The sequence below is a fragment of the Poecilia mexicana genome, unplaced genomic scaffold, assembly GCF_051168715.1.
Source record: "Poecilia mexicana isolate PSO_F unplaced genomic scaffold, ASM5116871v1 scaffold_11, whole genome shotgun sequence".
NCBI classification, from domain to species: domain Eukaryota; kingdom Metazoa; phylum Chordata; class Actinopteri; order Cyprinodontiformes; family Poeciliidae; genus Poecilia; species Poecilia mexicana.
Window position 1 is genome coordinate 7,140,695 of NW_028263380.1, and position 14,610 is coordinate 7,155,304.

A 14,610-nucleotide genomic window follows, 5' to 3' on the forward strand; every position below is an offset into this window, starting at 1 on the left:
CTAGATTTAAAGGGTCTCAGTGTTTCGGCTGTTTTGCAGTTTTCTGGAAGTTTGTTCCAGATTTGTGGAGCATAGAAGCTGAATGCTGCCTTTCCGTGTTTGGTTCTGGTTCTGGAGATGCAAAGTCAACCAGAACCAGAAGACCTGAGAGGCCTGGAAGGTTGCTATGACGACAGCTGATCTTTAATTTATTGTGGTGCCAAGCCGCTAAGTGATTTATAAACGACAGTAAATATTTTAAAGTCTATCCTTTGAGCTGCCAGTGGAAGAACGTAAGAATCATTGGAAGAAATGGAGGAACGAATGCAGAGATTAACAGATGGATGGTTGAATATCCAATGACAATCAGATGGATGATCAGTAGATGGATGGATGCAAAACAAGGAAGGATGAGAAAATGAAATAATAAAAAAAATCAGACCTTTCCCATAGCCTGATGCTGCCTAAATATGTCACATAAAGCACCGCTAAATCCAGCCTTCCAGGATCGGTAAAAAGCTTCATGCAGCGTCAACATGATTCCTCCGAAGCGAGGCACAAACACTCTAGAAAACAAACGCCTGTGCAAAAGTCAGACAACTCCAGACGGATTAAAGCGTGTGTGAAGCAGCGGTAACACAGCTAGGTGTGCGCACGCACGCACACACACACACACACGCACACACACACACACACACAAGGCCATATGGTGCGTGCGGCGCAGGCAGGCAGGCGGTGGGCGGTCGGTCGGTCACAAAGAGGGGGTGTGGAGGTTTAGGACCCGGCTGTGGCCTTTAAGCCACTTGGGGTTAACAGGATTAGGAGGCGGGGTTACTAAAGGCCACGCCGCTGGCTGGGACACGGCCGCCTTCTGGATGTTTGGAAACACGCAGTCGGAGGTGAAACGAGCCGCGACCGGAATGAGAACTCGCCAGCGTTTGTGGGCATGCGTCCATCGTGCTGCGACGGCTAATCTGGGCCAGCGCCCAAGCGCTGCGGAGAACAGGGGGGCAGCGGAGGACAAGAACTGGGAGAGCGCAGCTAAAGTTTCTGAGCTGCAGGTGTGCGGAGAGGATGGATGGTGGAGCATTATTCTACGACACAGAATCTCCATCTGCATAAAGTCAAATCTGTCCACCTCATCTCACCTAAAACTTCCTGTCGTACCGTCATCCTTCCCCGTCTGAAAACTGTGTAGAAGAGGCTGCTACAAAATTAGTTTACTTATTCTAAAATGTTCATAGTATACCTTTTTGATTACTATTTATTTGAAAAGGAGGCAGGCAGAAGTATAAACTTATTTAGTCATGCTCCCCTTTCTCATACTTTTATACACTATTCTTACTTTAAAGCTGCAGTACGTAAATTTTAGAAATTTAGAAAATAATTTTTATTACATTTGGTAACACTGTCACTGTGTCGTGACAGTTTATGAAACAGATAATCCGTGAAAACATTCATTTCTTCCACATCTGCTATTGCCGTCTGAAGAAGTCCACCACTCCCTGTCAAAAACAACCAATCAGAGGCAGGAGGAGGAGCTTAGCGCTGCCAATCAACCCAGCAAACGCGCTGCTAAATGTGCCAATGGTGGAGAAACATTTAACCTTCACAGGAAAACGTTTTGTCCGCAGTCACTGGCGGCCATGCTAGCTAGCATGATGCATTCACCCAACATGTTCCAACGTGTCCGGTGTCAGCTTATCGGCACACACAGCATGATAAACGGACGTCAAAATGGTTCAGTTTTTGTCTCATCTGACCAGACAGCCCAGTCCTCCCAACACGTCACTCCTTTCTTCCTGCTACTCTTCTATAAAAAGCCACAATTACGAAGTGCAAGACGATAGGTTGGATTATGTTTGATGCGTCCACGAAGTCATATTCCATCATTTCAGCAACCACGTTCCTCTACATGAATCTGAAACTACGCGGACAGGAAAAACATGGCGGACGAGCAAGAACTTCTTTCCACCCACCGCAGGTGCACAGCAGTCAGACCACTGTTTGACTTTTGTCGCTATATTTTACAGCTTTTCTGACTAAAACAAAAGCAAACACACAAAAAAAAAAAAAAAAAAAAAAAAAAAAAACTGAATTGACCAATGTCAAAATTGGCAGGTAAATTTTTCTAAATATCAGTCAGAAAACTGGAATCGGTGCATCCCTATTGGTTTGTAGTCGTGACAAATGAGTTTCAATTTGCAGTGGGTTTTGAACCAGTTTGTGGTTCTAATGTGGGAAAAAAAAATAGAAGAAAACGTGAAGCCACAGGAATACTTTTACAAGCATCTCTGTATGAAAAGGAGAGCCAGAAACAAACACGCATTTTCACAATAAAACAGTCTCACAGAGACTCTTTAGGCGTTTAATAAGGAGCCTGAAACTCAGTTTGTGAAACAGAGACTGATCATTAAGATTCTCGGCTGTGGAGGAGAAAACACACACACACTCTACTCAATGCACAAGCTGGTAGACAGAAACTTACGTTTGAGGAAACGGTTACGGACCCACTTATTCTGTTTGCGGGCATAGCGCTTTGTGGCGATCTTCAAAGCTTCTACGCCTGAGGACGAGTTGAAAGAGGGAAAAGATGAAGCAGAAACAGAGAACGGTCAACCAGACCACAAACCTAGCGAGTGTGAAGTCAGGTATTTCTCTGACCTTTGTCTCTCAGCTTGTCTCTCTCCTGCTGGCTGCTGCTCTCCGGAGCCGTCAGGTAGTCGTGGAACTCCTTAAAGCCGATCGACTGGAAAATCCCGTGTTGATAGTCTTGGCTGCGGGGAGCAGAGGAAACACGACCCGTCGATATGTAAACTTTCCTCGTTTGACGTGACATTTATGGCGCCGGTGATTCAGATCTCATTTTCCTTCCCCTCCATCTCTCCTTCCAGCCCCACATGCAGATGTAAAAACCCTTCCAGAAATAGAGTGACTGGCAAAACAAACAAACACAAAAAAAAAATCATCTGAACGTAGACGACATGAGGACCCACAGGTGGTAAAACTCAGCAGGCTACTCTCCCAGCAATAAATACACAGCTTGTTTACAGAAACTAAATGCTGAGCAGAAAAGTAGAAATTGGTTGTGATGAGATCTGAGGAATCCAGAGGGAAGTTTGTAGCAGCTCATAAGTCTGGTAAAAAGTTCTCAAAAGAATTGAAAATCAGAAATTTCACTCTAGGAGTTGGAAATTAGGTGGATAACATGTTCAACCCAAGTTATTTTACCTTGAGCACAAGCCGCAAGATGCTGAAAGAAGTGGCAGTTGCTCTTAGATAATGAGATAATATTCTTGTTTTACATTTTCTATACAGCAGTACAGATATTAAAATATGTTCATAATACTATAACACCCAGTTGGTGGACGTAGTTATGCTAATGAGCTAATAATGGAGCTAATTTCCACTTAGCGCTATTGCTAATTTTGAAAATGTTTAGCACACTTAGCTTCCCCTGAACTGTTTTTCCAGGTAACTTCTAAAGGAGCTAACTTACTTGAATGTGTTGTAAACTTTCAATCGAATAAAGTTTGACATCTGTGTTCAAGTTTTGATCATTGAGTTATGAAAGTAGCTGGACGCTTATATTCATGCTTTTACTTTGAAGTTCCGCTTCCTCTTCTCTCATTTTCTCTTTTTTGTTTTTCCCAGTAACTTCATCTCAAACAAACAAAGTAAAACACAGGCAGCGGAGCTGAGCTGAAGTTAGCGCTTTAGCATTAGCTTCTGTCAAATATTGTGTTAGTACAGTGCTTTAGCGTTAGCAGAGCTAACATTCATGGTTGGTGGGTTTGCTCTACTACCTTTCTACTGCTGCTGCAGTAAACATATTGTAGTTTAGTTTAATATCTAACATCAAAGTATATGAGCAAGTTTTTCTTTATTAAAGAAACGGATAAATACATGCTCCCAGATTCATTACAAGTCGCTTTTTGTGTTTGTAGGTTTTTATTGGACTGAAGCGTCAAACTGGAGTAGTGAAAAGAAAAGCGCCATTTTCAATCAACTATTATTGCTAAAAAGAAAAAGAAAAAAAAAGTGTTGCGTCTCAGGTACCCGATCCGTAAATCCACACACTCGGAAGAGGAACAAGGAGAAGAAGGAAAAAATAAAACTGGCCAGACGGGAAGAGGTAGAAACTGGAGAACAAGATCCAGAAGACAGGAAATGAGGGAGGAAGAGAAAAGAGGGAATGAAGGAAGGAGAGATCTGACCTTGATGTCTGGTCACATCAACCAGCAAGGGAAGGTAGGAGAGAGAGAGAGAGAGAGAGAGAGACAGAGAGAGAGAGAGGGGCAGAGCAAGACGTGAATGGGGCGGAAAGTGAACGGATGATCAGATTGCCGGGAAGGCAAAGGATGACTAGGAGCAGAAGGTGGGATGCGATGAAGAGGGAACGGGGGGCACAGGAGAGAGAAACCAGCAGCATCCTCGGCATCCGACTCTCAGTAACACCATTTCTCACACACTCTACTGCTTTATGTATCACAGAGATGAAGTTATTACTGAAGCCCACAGAGGGGCGTGACCAAACTTCACACAGAACAAACAAAACTAACGTTTTCTGATGTGTGACTGCGTGATGCTAAGCGCTAACAGGCTAACCAGAACACCGCTTTACTGCAGACGGTAATTTAGGAATCAGTGTGGTGGAAGTATCTGGAATCTACTTAAAGATTCCAGATACTGAATCTTTACTGAAGCTGCAAAAGAACGAGAGAGAGCAAGACTTTCAGCAGATAACAGAAAGGTTTATATGTTGCAGCAAAGTGCTCTATGTATCCTTTTGAGTTTTTAACCTCAGTCTGCTATGAGTCTACATTTTTTTGGAATTGACCACGGAGACTGCTGTTTTAGTTATGCTAGCCATGCTAATCGCTAACAAAAGATGCAAGAGATAGCTAAAAAATTAAATCATTTAATCTAGCAGCAAGGTTTTTTATAAACCTCAATATGACCCTGTTTCATGGCGCTCTACTCCACCCACACAGTCTGACAGCTCCTCTGCTCCTAATATAAATAATTAATGACTGCTCAGGGCAGAAAGGCCAGGGAAAATATATATGTCTTCCTTACAAAAACTGGAGATTCGAAATCGGACATGTAAATCTAATGTGCGCGACTCTAAAAAAAGAAAGCGGAACTCAGAAACGTCAAGGTGGAAGGGTACCAGACGGACAGGAAAAGCTTGCAGCTAGAAATAAAAATAACCCTTCCTGGATCAATTTCTGGAGAGCGGGAAAGTCAATCCAGACGTTTTCCGTCGTGCCTCCAACTTTGAAATTCAAGGACGATCGCCGGGATTCTTCTTCTGTTACTACTGTCCTCTTACCAAAACAAAGAAATGTAGAAAATTAAATTGGCCCTTCACTGACATGAGACAACGAAAGCCAAGTGATTGCACTAGGCCTCAAGGGAACATCTTGAGTTCCTTCCTTATCAGAAGGAAAAAAGGAAGGCGTTCCGTCATTGACGCCAAACCGAACGCTGCACCGAACATCTGAAGGATGCTGGAAAGCCGGCGAGAAAGTGAGACAATCCCGATGAATCCAGACGGCGTCTTGCGACCTTTCATAGTTTAGTCACGCCTCACACGGATGATGACTGATCAACAGTGGCAGCCTTGGGAGCAGTCAGAGGGAGCTGCCTACGAGTCGACTCCGAAGGTCACTTGCTTGCTTTGAAGAACATACAAGAGATACGCCGTCCTCTTTACTCTGACGCCCCTGAATAAACAACATCACAGCCTCCAAATCTGTGGGAAGATCGGATCTTCAATCGGAGAACACATTCCTTTAGGGAATAAAGTCTGATCAAAGATCTTCTTGATAGGTAGCAACTTGACACAGAGAGAGAGGGACTCGTCAACGGGGCTCGCGGCCGTCTGGGCCGTCTCTAAATAGGTCTGCAGGTCACTGGGAGCCGACAGCGCGCAGCAAGAGTGGCCCGTCAGACTACGATGGGGGAGATAAATAACAGGACTGTCGCTTGGCAGAGGCCACTTCCCTCCCATCGCCCTGGTTACGCAGAGGAATCGAGAGCGGCAATCTCCGAATCAGATGGGGCGCATGGGGAAATAAAGCCGTACTCATCCGATTCCTCTCACTCGCTTAGCAGCATCAGTAAATCAGTTCTTCAGCAGACGCTGGAGGTCTGATGGTAGGAGTTTTTAGTTTATGAAGCAAAGAAATCCCACAAAACCAACCCGTATCTCAAACACGTTGCTTCTGTTTGAGGTAAAGCAGAAGCAACGTTCCCAGTGGGTGCTAAAGCAACACACTGGCAACTTTCCTCTCAAAGTGTGTTTATAGGTTTTGGGGGAGTGCTGAGGAACGATGTAGAGAGAGAGCCTTTTATGGTTCCAGCAGGAGACGTCGGAGAAATTGTTTTTTCCTGATGTCGTCAGAGTCTCCTTTGGCTGAGAGCGGAGCGCTTTTTAAGAAACTTAAAATCCTCTGGATTATAAGCTTTACCCACATCTCTAGGCTTCATGTTGAGCGTAACTGAGGAAGGGAACACGCAACTAAGTCTCAATATGGGCGACAAAAAATTGAGTTGCATTAATGAACTCCTCACCTGTCGTCCTGGACTTTCTGTCGGTTGTATCGGAGATGGAAATCCTGGAGTTCGTCCAACAGGCCTGTAGCCAGCATCTCATCTACACGGGCATCCAAGCGCTGGTCCAGAGCTAAAAGACAAACCAGGTCCAATACTTGTTTGTTTGTCCTCATGTCTACGAATATGGTGCCTTGCAAATGTTTTCGTCCCACATGTTGCCAATCTCAAAATTCTACGCATCTTGTTGGGACTTTATGCGTCAGAGTAAACTCTTCAAGCAGGGAAATGTATTCATCATTAACTGAAAAGTGTGGTGTGCATTTGTCTTTGGCCCCCTCAAGTGAAGACTTCGTAGAACCAGTTATTGTTTTAATTAGAGCTGAAACTCTATCGATGCCAATTATTTTGTTGGAGAAGTTGCGATAAAGTCAGCTAAGCTAGCAAGAGTGGTTGATGATTGTTAGCTGTGTAAGTCTGTTAATCAATCCTCTCTCACAGTTGAGAAAAAGCGGACAGTCGCCGATAAGATCAGTGGATAAAATCGGTTTCTCATGCAAATATCGGCAGATCCCCAATCTCTCAAGATATCGGAAATCGGGCCCAATTTATCAATTGGTGCATTCTTAAAGCTAATGAAATACTTTGTATCTAAAAGACAGGATTTTTCTCAAGGAAATGGCTCAAACTTAGTCAGATTGGATGTGGAATGTCTGAACATCAATTCCTTAATTTTGCTACAGATTCTCAAATAGATTTAGACTTTGACTAGGCCACTCTAGCATATTAAACTTGCTGTGTGCTAAACCATTCGACTGGAGCTCTTTAGGGTTCTGATCCTGCTGGAAAGTGAAATTTCATCCCAGTCTTAAGTTTTTGGCATCTTGTGACAGATTTTCTTCCAGGATGGCCCTGAATTTAGCTCCATCCACCTCAGCATGATGCTGCCAACTTCACATTTCCAACAGGTGTTAACATGTTCAGGCTAATGTAGCGTTAGCTTGTGTAGCATTTTACACATTGGCCAAAAAGTTTAACTTCCATACTTCTTATAGCGCTGATTCAACGATGGCTTTCTTCTCTTCACTCAGAGTAAAAGGGGTCAAAGAAAATGCACGCCACACTTTTAAGATTTTTAATTCAGAATTTAAAATATATGAATATATAGTTATAATTCTTCTATAAAATTTGAGCTTGGAACATGCTAAAAATTAAAGGAAATGACATAGAAGAAGATGATTCTGCCGTCCTCACCCTCCATGTCTGCGTGCAGCCAGAAGATGCAGGGGTCGGGGAACCTCAGGGGCCCTCCGAGGCCGTTGCCGCCCTGCCTCTGCTCCTCCAGCCAGCGGCTGTGAGGAACACCCGTGTCGTTGTGAATCTGAAGACTTCTGCAAACAAAAGCAGGGAAAGAGGGTACGCTCTCACTCTGTGAAGTCAGATTCCTTTTCCCCGCATCCAAAGTCTCTCCGGGTAAAACCGAGATTAGTTGAGTTAACCGCCCACTCATCCACTAAATCCGCTGCAAATTAAAACCCCCAGCTCCCTTTTCTGAGACACTAATTAATCACGCGGGTTAACTTGTTGTGAACGCTGACGACGACGACTGCTGGGTAACGCTCCCCAAGGACGCGTGAAGAGATAAATAACAAGATCCCACAAAGAAACGAATCTGAATGCAAAGCGCATCTTTTTTAGTTACGCCCGGCTGGACACCGAGGCTGGGAGGAAAAGATGACGCCTGTCAGCTCCAGTCTGAATAAAGAACAGGGTAACCTAACCTGCTCACATAAAACACCGCTGCTCCTGCTGCTACCCATCAAGCTGCGCTGAAGAGAGGAAACCAGCGTGCAGCTGTCAGGAGGAGAGGGCCTCTCTTCAGGCTAAACCCAGAGAAAAAAACCTAACGGGAAGCAGAGCTGGTCCAGGGAACAAATGGTATAATTCAAGCTACAATATGAAAAAACAAAGACCAGCCTGGTGTGAAGCAAAGGGAAAATGATTTGTGCAGGTTTTTCTGTTTTGTTTCTTCCAAACTGGTTTCTCTTGTACATGAGAAGATGGATCTCAATGGGATAACCTGTATAAATAAATGTTACATTTTTTTTTAAAAACATTTTTGCTTTCAAATGGTGAATAATGTCTGTAATATTCCAAGATAAACTTTAAAAATTACCAAAACCCCCCCAAAAAACTTCTTTTTTTTAATCCTAACTAGCTTAAAACAGGAAAAGCTTAGTCTGATTAAATGTACGACAGGCAGCAATAAAACTGTTACTTCTCATTCTATATAGTGCGTTTAAATATCTGGTTTCAGCTGCAAATGTAGAAAAAAAAAAAAAAAAACTTGCCTGATAAGACAAGTTAACTTTTTTGCAAAAAATGAAAACAAAAACAAGTCACTGCTTTTGAAAGACAAAAAACACATTTGCTGATGATGTCACTCCTCTGGAAAAAGTAGATCCAACTGTAAATTCAGGGTCATGTTTCTGCTTATGACCTTCATATTGGGTCCCTATATAGTCACTGATTAAAACTTAATGACTTTGTCACTATATTCACCAATTTCCAGAGTAAAACCCCTTATTAGTAAAACCCGTTTTGTCTCCCTCTCTCTTTCTCTGGTGGGGATATTGTGAATGAAGGGAATATCTGCTATGTTAGAGACCTAATTTTATGAATTACAAATATGAATCTGCAGCATTAGGTGATTCAGAAAAACAGTTCTAATTACTGTGCTGCTTTACCTCAAAACATGTGTCGCCTAAAAATATCCCACCAAACTGCAAGATATTACTCGCAAATGTGAGTTTAATTAACTCCTTTTACTGTGTAGCTGAATTATTTCTAACTACTTTGTTTTTCTTCTAGCAAGTATATGATTCCTGTTATTTCCCCGTTGCGCCGATGGCTTTCAGCGGCAACAACTTTATGCTTTGTAATGAAAAAAGAAGTAGCTTCCAGATGTAATAAAGCAATCCGTCAGCTTTTGCTATAAGTTATGGATTATGAGTTTGGGGCTGCAGACACGGCACACCAAGTCAAAACAGGATATTGTTTAACTCCGTCATAATGGAAAATAGTCTCTGAATAAACAAGAAGCTATTCGACTAGATTTACCTCTGACTAAAACAGCAGCAAAGATTCATGTATAACACCACGGTTAGCAGAAATTATATTAAAATTTACTACCAATTACTGTTAGGTTATAAAGACCAACTTCTTTCACAATGCAGATTAAGTTTGTTTTTACTTGTACAATGCTGAAGATGTACCTCTTTGTTTCTAATGTCGATTAAAGTTAAAGAAAACGTCATGCTGTGAAATTTTTATATCAGAATAGCTTATTGAAAAATAAGAACATAGCACTAAGCTAACACTTTTGTACACGTGCGCTTTTGTTAGCATCTAACCTACTAGCTTAAGCTAGCATCTAGCACAGCTGCTAAAAATACAGAGAAATAACTACCATATCATGGAGTATGTTTTCACACATTCCCAACCCATTATATGTCTCATTATATGCTATGCTTTGCTCATAGTAGCACTATTTTGCTGTGTTTACTAAATGATAAAGGACTAGCTAAGGAAACTGTATTAGCAATCATCATTTCGTCCCCAACTACATTCAATTCAAACAATCCGTTTCTTGCCCATACACGTAAACCAAAGTGTATTAGTTTATTTTTATTTATAGTTTGGCATTTCCAAAAGATGCATGGATCTATCGAACTGGGATTGGTATCTGTTCATTTTTCCTTGATGGGATCTGATCCAGGCCAAATACAGGAACGTAATATTTTTACACATGCTTTCATCGTAGAAATAGAGATAATAAGATTGTCATTATTTTTAATTAGGATTCCAAACAATAACCTCAATTATGGAATACTAAACAAATTTTACTCTTATGTATAATAACCTACAACTAAACTAAACTAAAAAACATAAAAATTGGTTAAAAACTGAACCAGCAGGTCAGACCTCAGAAAAAAACACAAACTAGGATTGACCAAAAGAAAAAAAAAAATCATGGTCCATTTTTCTCGTTCCTCCAATATTTTCATGAAATATGGAGAAAAACAATCATAAGACTTTTTAATCGTCTCACACGATTTAGTCTGATCGTACATTATTTGTTAAAGCTTTGCATTACATCCCATTTATTTTGGCTCCGATCCGACTTTGGGCCGCTGTGACTCCCATATTCAACAGAATATGACTGGATCAAAACCAACTCGAAGCCAATTAACAACCCAACAGAGCACCAACAATATGACCACACATTGTTAATAAAAGACAACATTTAAACCGTGACATATGGAGCTGATGACATGACCAGCTGCCTCACCTGGCTACCTTGCGCTTGTCATTTGGGTGCAGCATGGAGGCCATTTTGGGGTCCACCTCAGCCAGCCTTTTATGCAGCTCCTCTCCTCCCAGTTTCTCCAGCTCCATCTTCCTGCTTTGGCCTCCGTCTGCTCCGTCCCCTGAGTCCTCATTCTCCTGCTGCGAGGCACGTTCGCGTCACATATCTTCAATTATTCAAGACTTTTTAACTCAGATTTAGCCGAATGTACAAAAACCACAAAGTATGGCATCATTAGCATAATAAAAAAACGATTCCAAACATAAGCTAACTAGACGTTACATTGTCCATCACCAAATCTAAACCTTTGACTTAACATGAAGAGAAGTGAGGAGGATGATAACTCATAAACTCGCTCACCCCCGTGTCCAGCAGGACTTTCCACAGCAGAGACTCGATGTAATAGTTTGTTCCTCCAACAACGATGGGCAGCTTGTTTCTGCTGTGCATGTCATCGACGTTGGAGTGCGTTAAGGAGGATGTCGAAACCTCTGAGGATGCGTTGCGTTTTGTTGAAAAAAATTAAAAATTCCACCCTTTGTATAAATTTTAGTTACTGAAGTAAGTTAAAGGAAGTTAAAGGGAGTGTTGGCAACTTATTGGGTAAAACTACCCACTAGCTTAGGGGTGCAACAATTAATGTCCTCATATTCATGTGAGATGCGATTGGCCATCTTTTGCAGCAAAAGTCTGAAAATCAGCTACTGCCCCATTATCCGACCTGCACACATCTGAATGCAAGCAGTTAACGATAATCGGCCGATTGTTGCCAACTTAGCAACTTTGTTGGTATAACTTAGCAACTTTCAGTCAAATAAATTGGTATCGGCCAAAATCGGACTTGTTAGAAAAGACTTTTTAAACATCCATGAACGGCTAGAAAAGAGTCGGTGCATCCCTATAAAGAGAGATAATTGATGTTTGTGTTTGACTATCATCTCATGATTCTTGACTTTGAATACTCACTTCAATTCAAACGAATGAGCAGCAGCAGAAGCAGAGAAACTGGAGGACGTGATATGTTTGGTGTCACAGACAGAAGCGCCACACCTTATTTCCTCTGTCGCATCTTCTTTCATCCTAAGCCTCCTCCTCCCCCGCCTCTTACTGTGGGCTAATCAAATAACCCCTCAAACCAGATAAAAGCCCATCAGGCATCATCACTCGCCTGTTGTCCACTTACAGGCCTGCCTCTCTGCGAAGAAGAGCGGAGGAAGGTTATTGACAAGCAGCAGAAATCAAGAGGATGAGAAGCCACAGGGGGAGGGGTTTATGCGAGTGGCGTGTTTAGTGGTGGGGGGGGAGGGAAAGGATGCGACATCAGATCCTGTGTCCTTAAACTTAAAGTCACACTGACTCCCCGTTTCTCTCCTTTTCCTCCTAATCTGTATTCAGCTCTTCCTCTTTGCCACCAGCAGGTTCCTGCTGCACCGATCCTATTCTTGGAGCTCCCGCATCCCCTCAAAGTGTGTGTGTAGGAATAAAAAACGGGAGACAAGCATGTGTGTGTGTGCCGATCTATTAATACCTCCCTCTCCCTCTCTCTTTCTAGTTATCGCCTCCTCTCTGCACATCTGTGTGATGTGGCCGGCGTCTGCGGGGCGTGACCGGCCAGAGCCGGCGCCTGTTAGCGTGCGTGTTTGTCAAGACACACCGCAGACGCGCTCCGCTATAAATATCAACTCTAGTGATCTCCTGCTTTGCGTTCTTCCAGGAAAACATCTGCAAGAGGCAAGAATCAGGACACAGCGTCAACAGAGCTGCTGCGTTCCAGCCAATTAGTACGTTAGACCTGCCAAGTTTCCCGCCAAATAATCTGCTGTGTGGCGGGTTGATAGCGTGGCGTGGAATCAGGTGGAAGAAAAAAAACAAAACAAAACATTTTCTTGGTTATTGAATTTGCAGAGTTTAGGATATGAGCTCCAGTGCTTTGTTCCTGAAGTCCACCACCGTGTAGGTCCGCACCAACGGGTCCACAAAGTCCAACATGTGGTGTGCGCACTGGGCGCGCTCCTCGGCAGTCACCTTATTTGTGATTATGTCCAGACCCTTGTACACCTGCAAGGGACAGAAATGAGTAGATAATAAAATACGGAGTAGATGGTCTGACTCTCTATTTTGCTTTATGGTCTGATTCCAGTTCTGTTCCTTTAGACAATGTTCGGGGTCGGGCATTGATCGTATCGTTTATCATTTATCGCGATAAATTTCTTACCAGGATAATATCTTGATTTATCGTTGTCATCACAAATTCCAATTAATGATGTTTAAAATAAAACTGAAACTGCCTTGTATTATCGGGATCATTAGTTTTAGTATTTTCTCTGTTTGTTGAATAACGGTGTATCAATAAATATGATTAAATGCAGCTACTTTGTGCTTTTTTGCAGGTTTAGATTTCAAAATTGCTTCATCCAACCAAGAAGTTTGTTTCCGATAGGATTTCCGACAGGCATCTGTGCCAAAATTCGAAAATATATTCTGTTTTATTTACATTGTATCAAAAAATGTCATGCTGAAAATAACTTAATCCCTCTCCATTAATCAATTACTGTCTAAATATACCCGGGGTGCACATAATTTTGGGCTTGCAGTCTACATTCAACAATGGTCCACATGCTCTCTCCAGTTTCCATCGGTGAGTGAGGAACCCGTCTGAGGGAATGTGATAGCTAGGTGACAAGCAGCGCCCAGTTGGGATTTTCATTTCACACACGGTGTCTGGAGTTTGAACAGATGCAGAACACCGTCTGCTGGGAAGTCCTGCGCTCACGTTCCCCTGCTCTGGGGGTTTTAAAGTAGGAGACACCAATCACCTGGACAAGAAAGTCATTTTGGTCACAGCACATTCAGTTTGGTGGGTAATGACAAAAATAAAAAGCACAGTTGAATGTTTTTTTAATCATATTTTAAAATTATATTATTTTTAATATAGGTTCTGTATAAAATTGTTCAAAAGGAGAAAAACAGAGGGTTATAAAAACACTACCTGTTGAATTAAAGTTCAAACAGTTTTATGCTAAATTATTAAGTTATGATTTAGAAAGAGTTGGGTGGATTTAATTAACGTTATTTCTATCCAAATACAAACAGAAACAATTACATACAGATGTGCAACAAGAGGTCCCGTGAGATTTAGCCATTTGAAAAAGCCAGAATATTTCTGGAGGCGTCTGCCTCACGAAGAGCAGCGAAGCTGCTGTCAGCACTTTGTCCTCTGAAACACTTTGATAGAGTTACAGGTGGACGTTTTTCCTTTAGAGACTCATTTAGAAACAAAAAGGAAATTATTTATGCTGCCTTAGCGTACAGGTTTGTCCGTTTACAGTTGTGGGCACCACAAGCTAAACAGTTAGCTGCGCTAACCCTGAAGCGCTAGTCATAAACATGAGTCCACTGTACGTCCACTACAAGACCGCTATGAGTTAGCTTCCAAGTGAGTTAGCTTCCAAGTTCAGAGGTAAGTGACTGACATGACAATACACAACAAAAGAAATTAAACACTTTGGACACACCACAACTGGCTAACTGCTAGCCGCTAACAACGCTAAAGCTCAGCCATTAAACTCAACTCAGTTTGGTTACAACCTGAAGTTGAGATTTGTTGCAATTCCTTCACATTTTGACACATTGACCATGTTTGTTGCTCTAAATGCTCTATAGCAGGTCAACAATACGACACACTCCAGGAAACAGGCCTGGGT

At 42.3% G+C, this 14,610-nt stretch overlaps 1 protein-coding gene across 1 annotated transcript in view; it reads right to left on the minus strand.

Moving 5' to 3' along the window:
* trit1 (tRNA isopentenyltransferase 1) overlaps positions 1–14,610 on the minus strand; it is a 40,177-nt gene that overhangs the window by 12,982 nt on the left and 12,585 nt on the right. Inside the window, exons 2-8 of the mRNA XM_015013291.2 lie at positions 12,824–12,964; positions 11,267–11,365; positions 10,889–11,046; positions 7,792–7,928; positions 6,559–6,670; positions 2,644–2,756; positions 2,468–2,545 (exon numbers count right to left, since the gene is read on the minus strand). Of these exons, the coding sequence (XP_014868777.2) occupies positions 2,468–2,545; positions 2,644–2,756; positions 6,559–6,670; positions 7,792–7,928; positions 10,889–11,046; positions 11,267–11,365; positions 12,824–12,964 (838 nt within the window). The remainder of the gene's footprint in view (positions 1–2,467; positions 2,546–2,643; positions 2,757–6,558; positions 6,671–7,791; positions 7,929–10,888; positions 11,047–11,266; positions 11,366–12,823; positions 12,965–14,610) is intronic.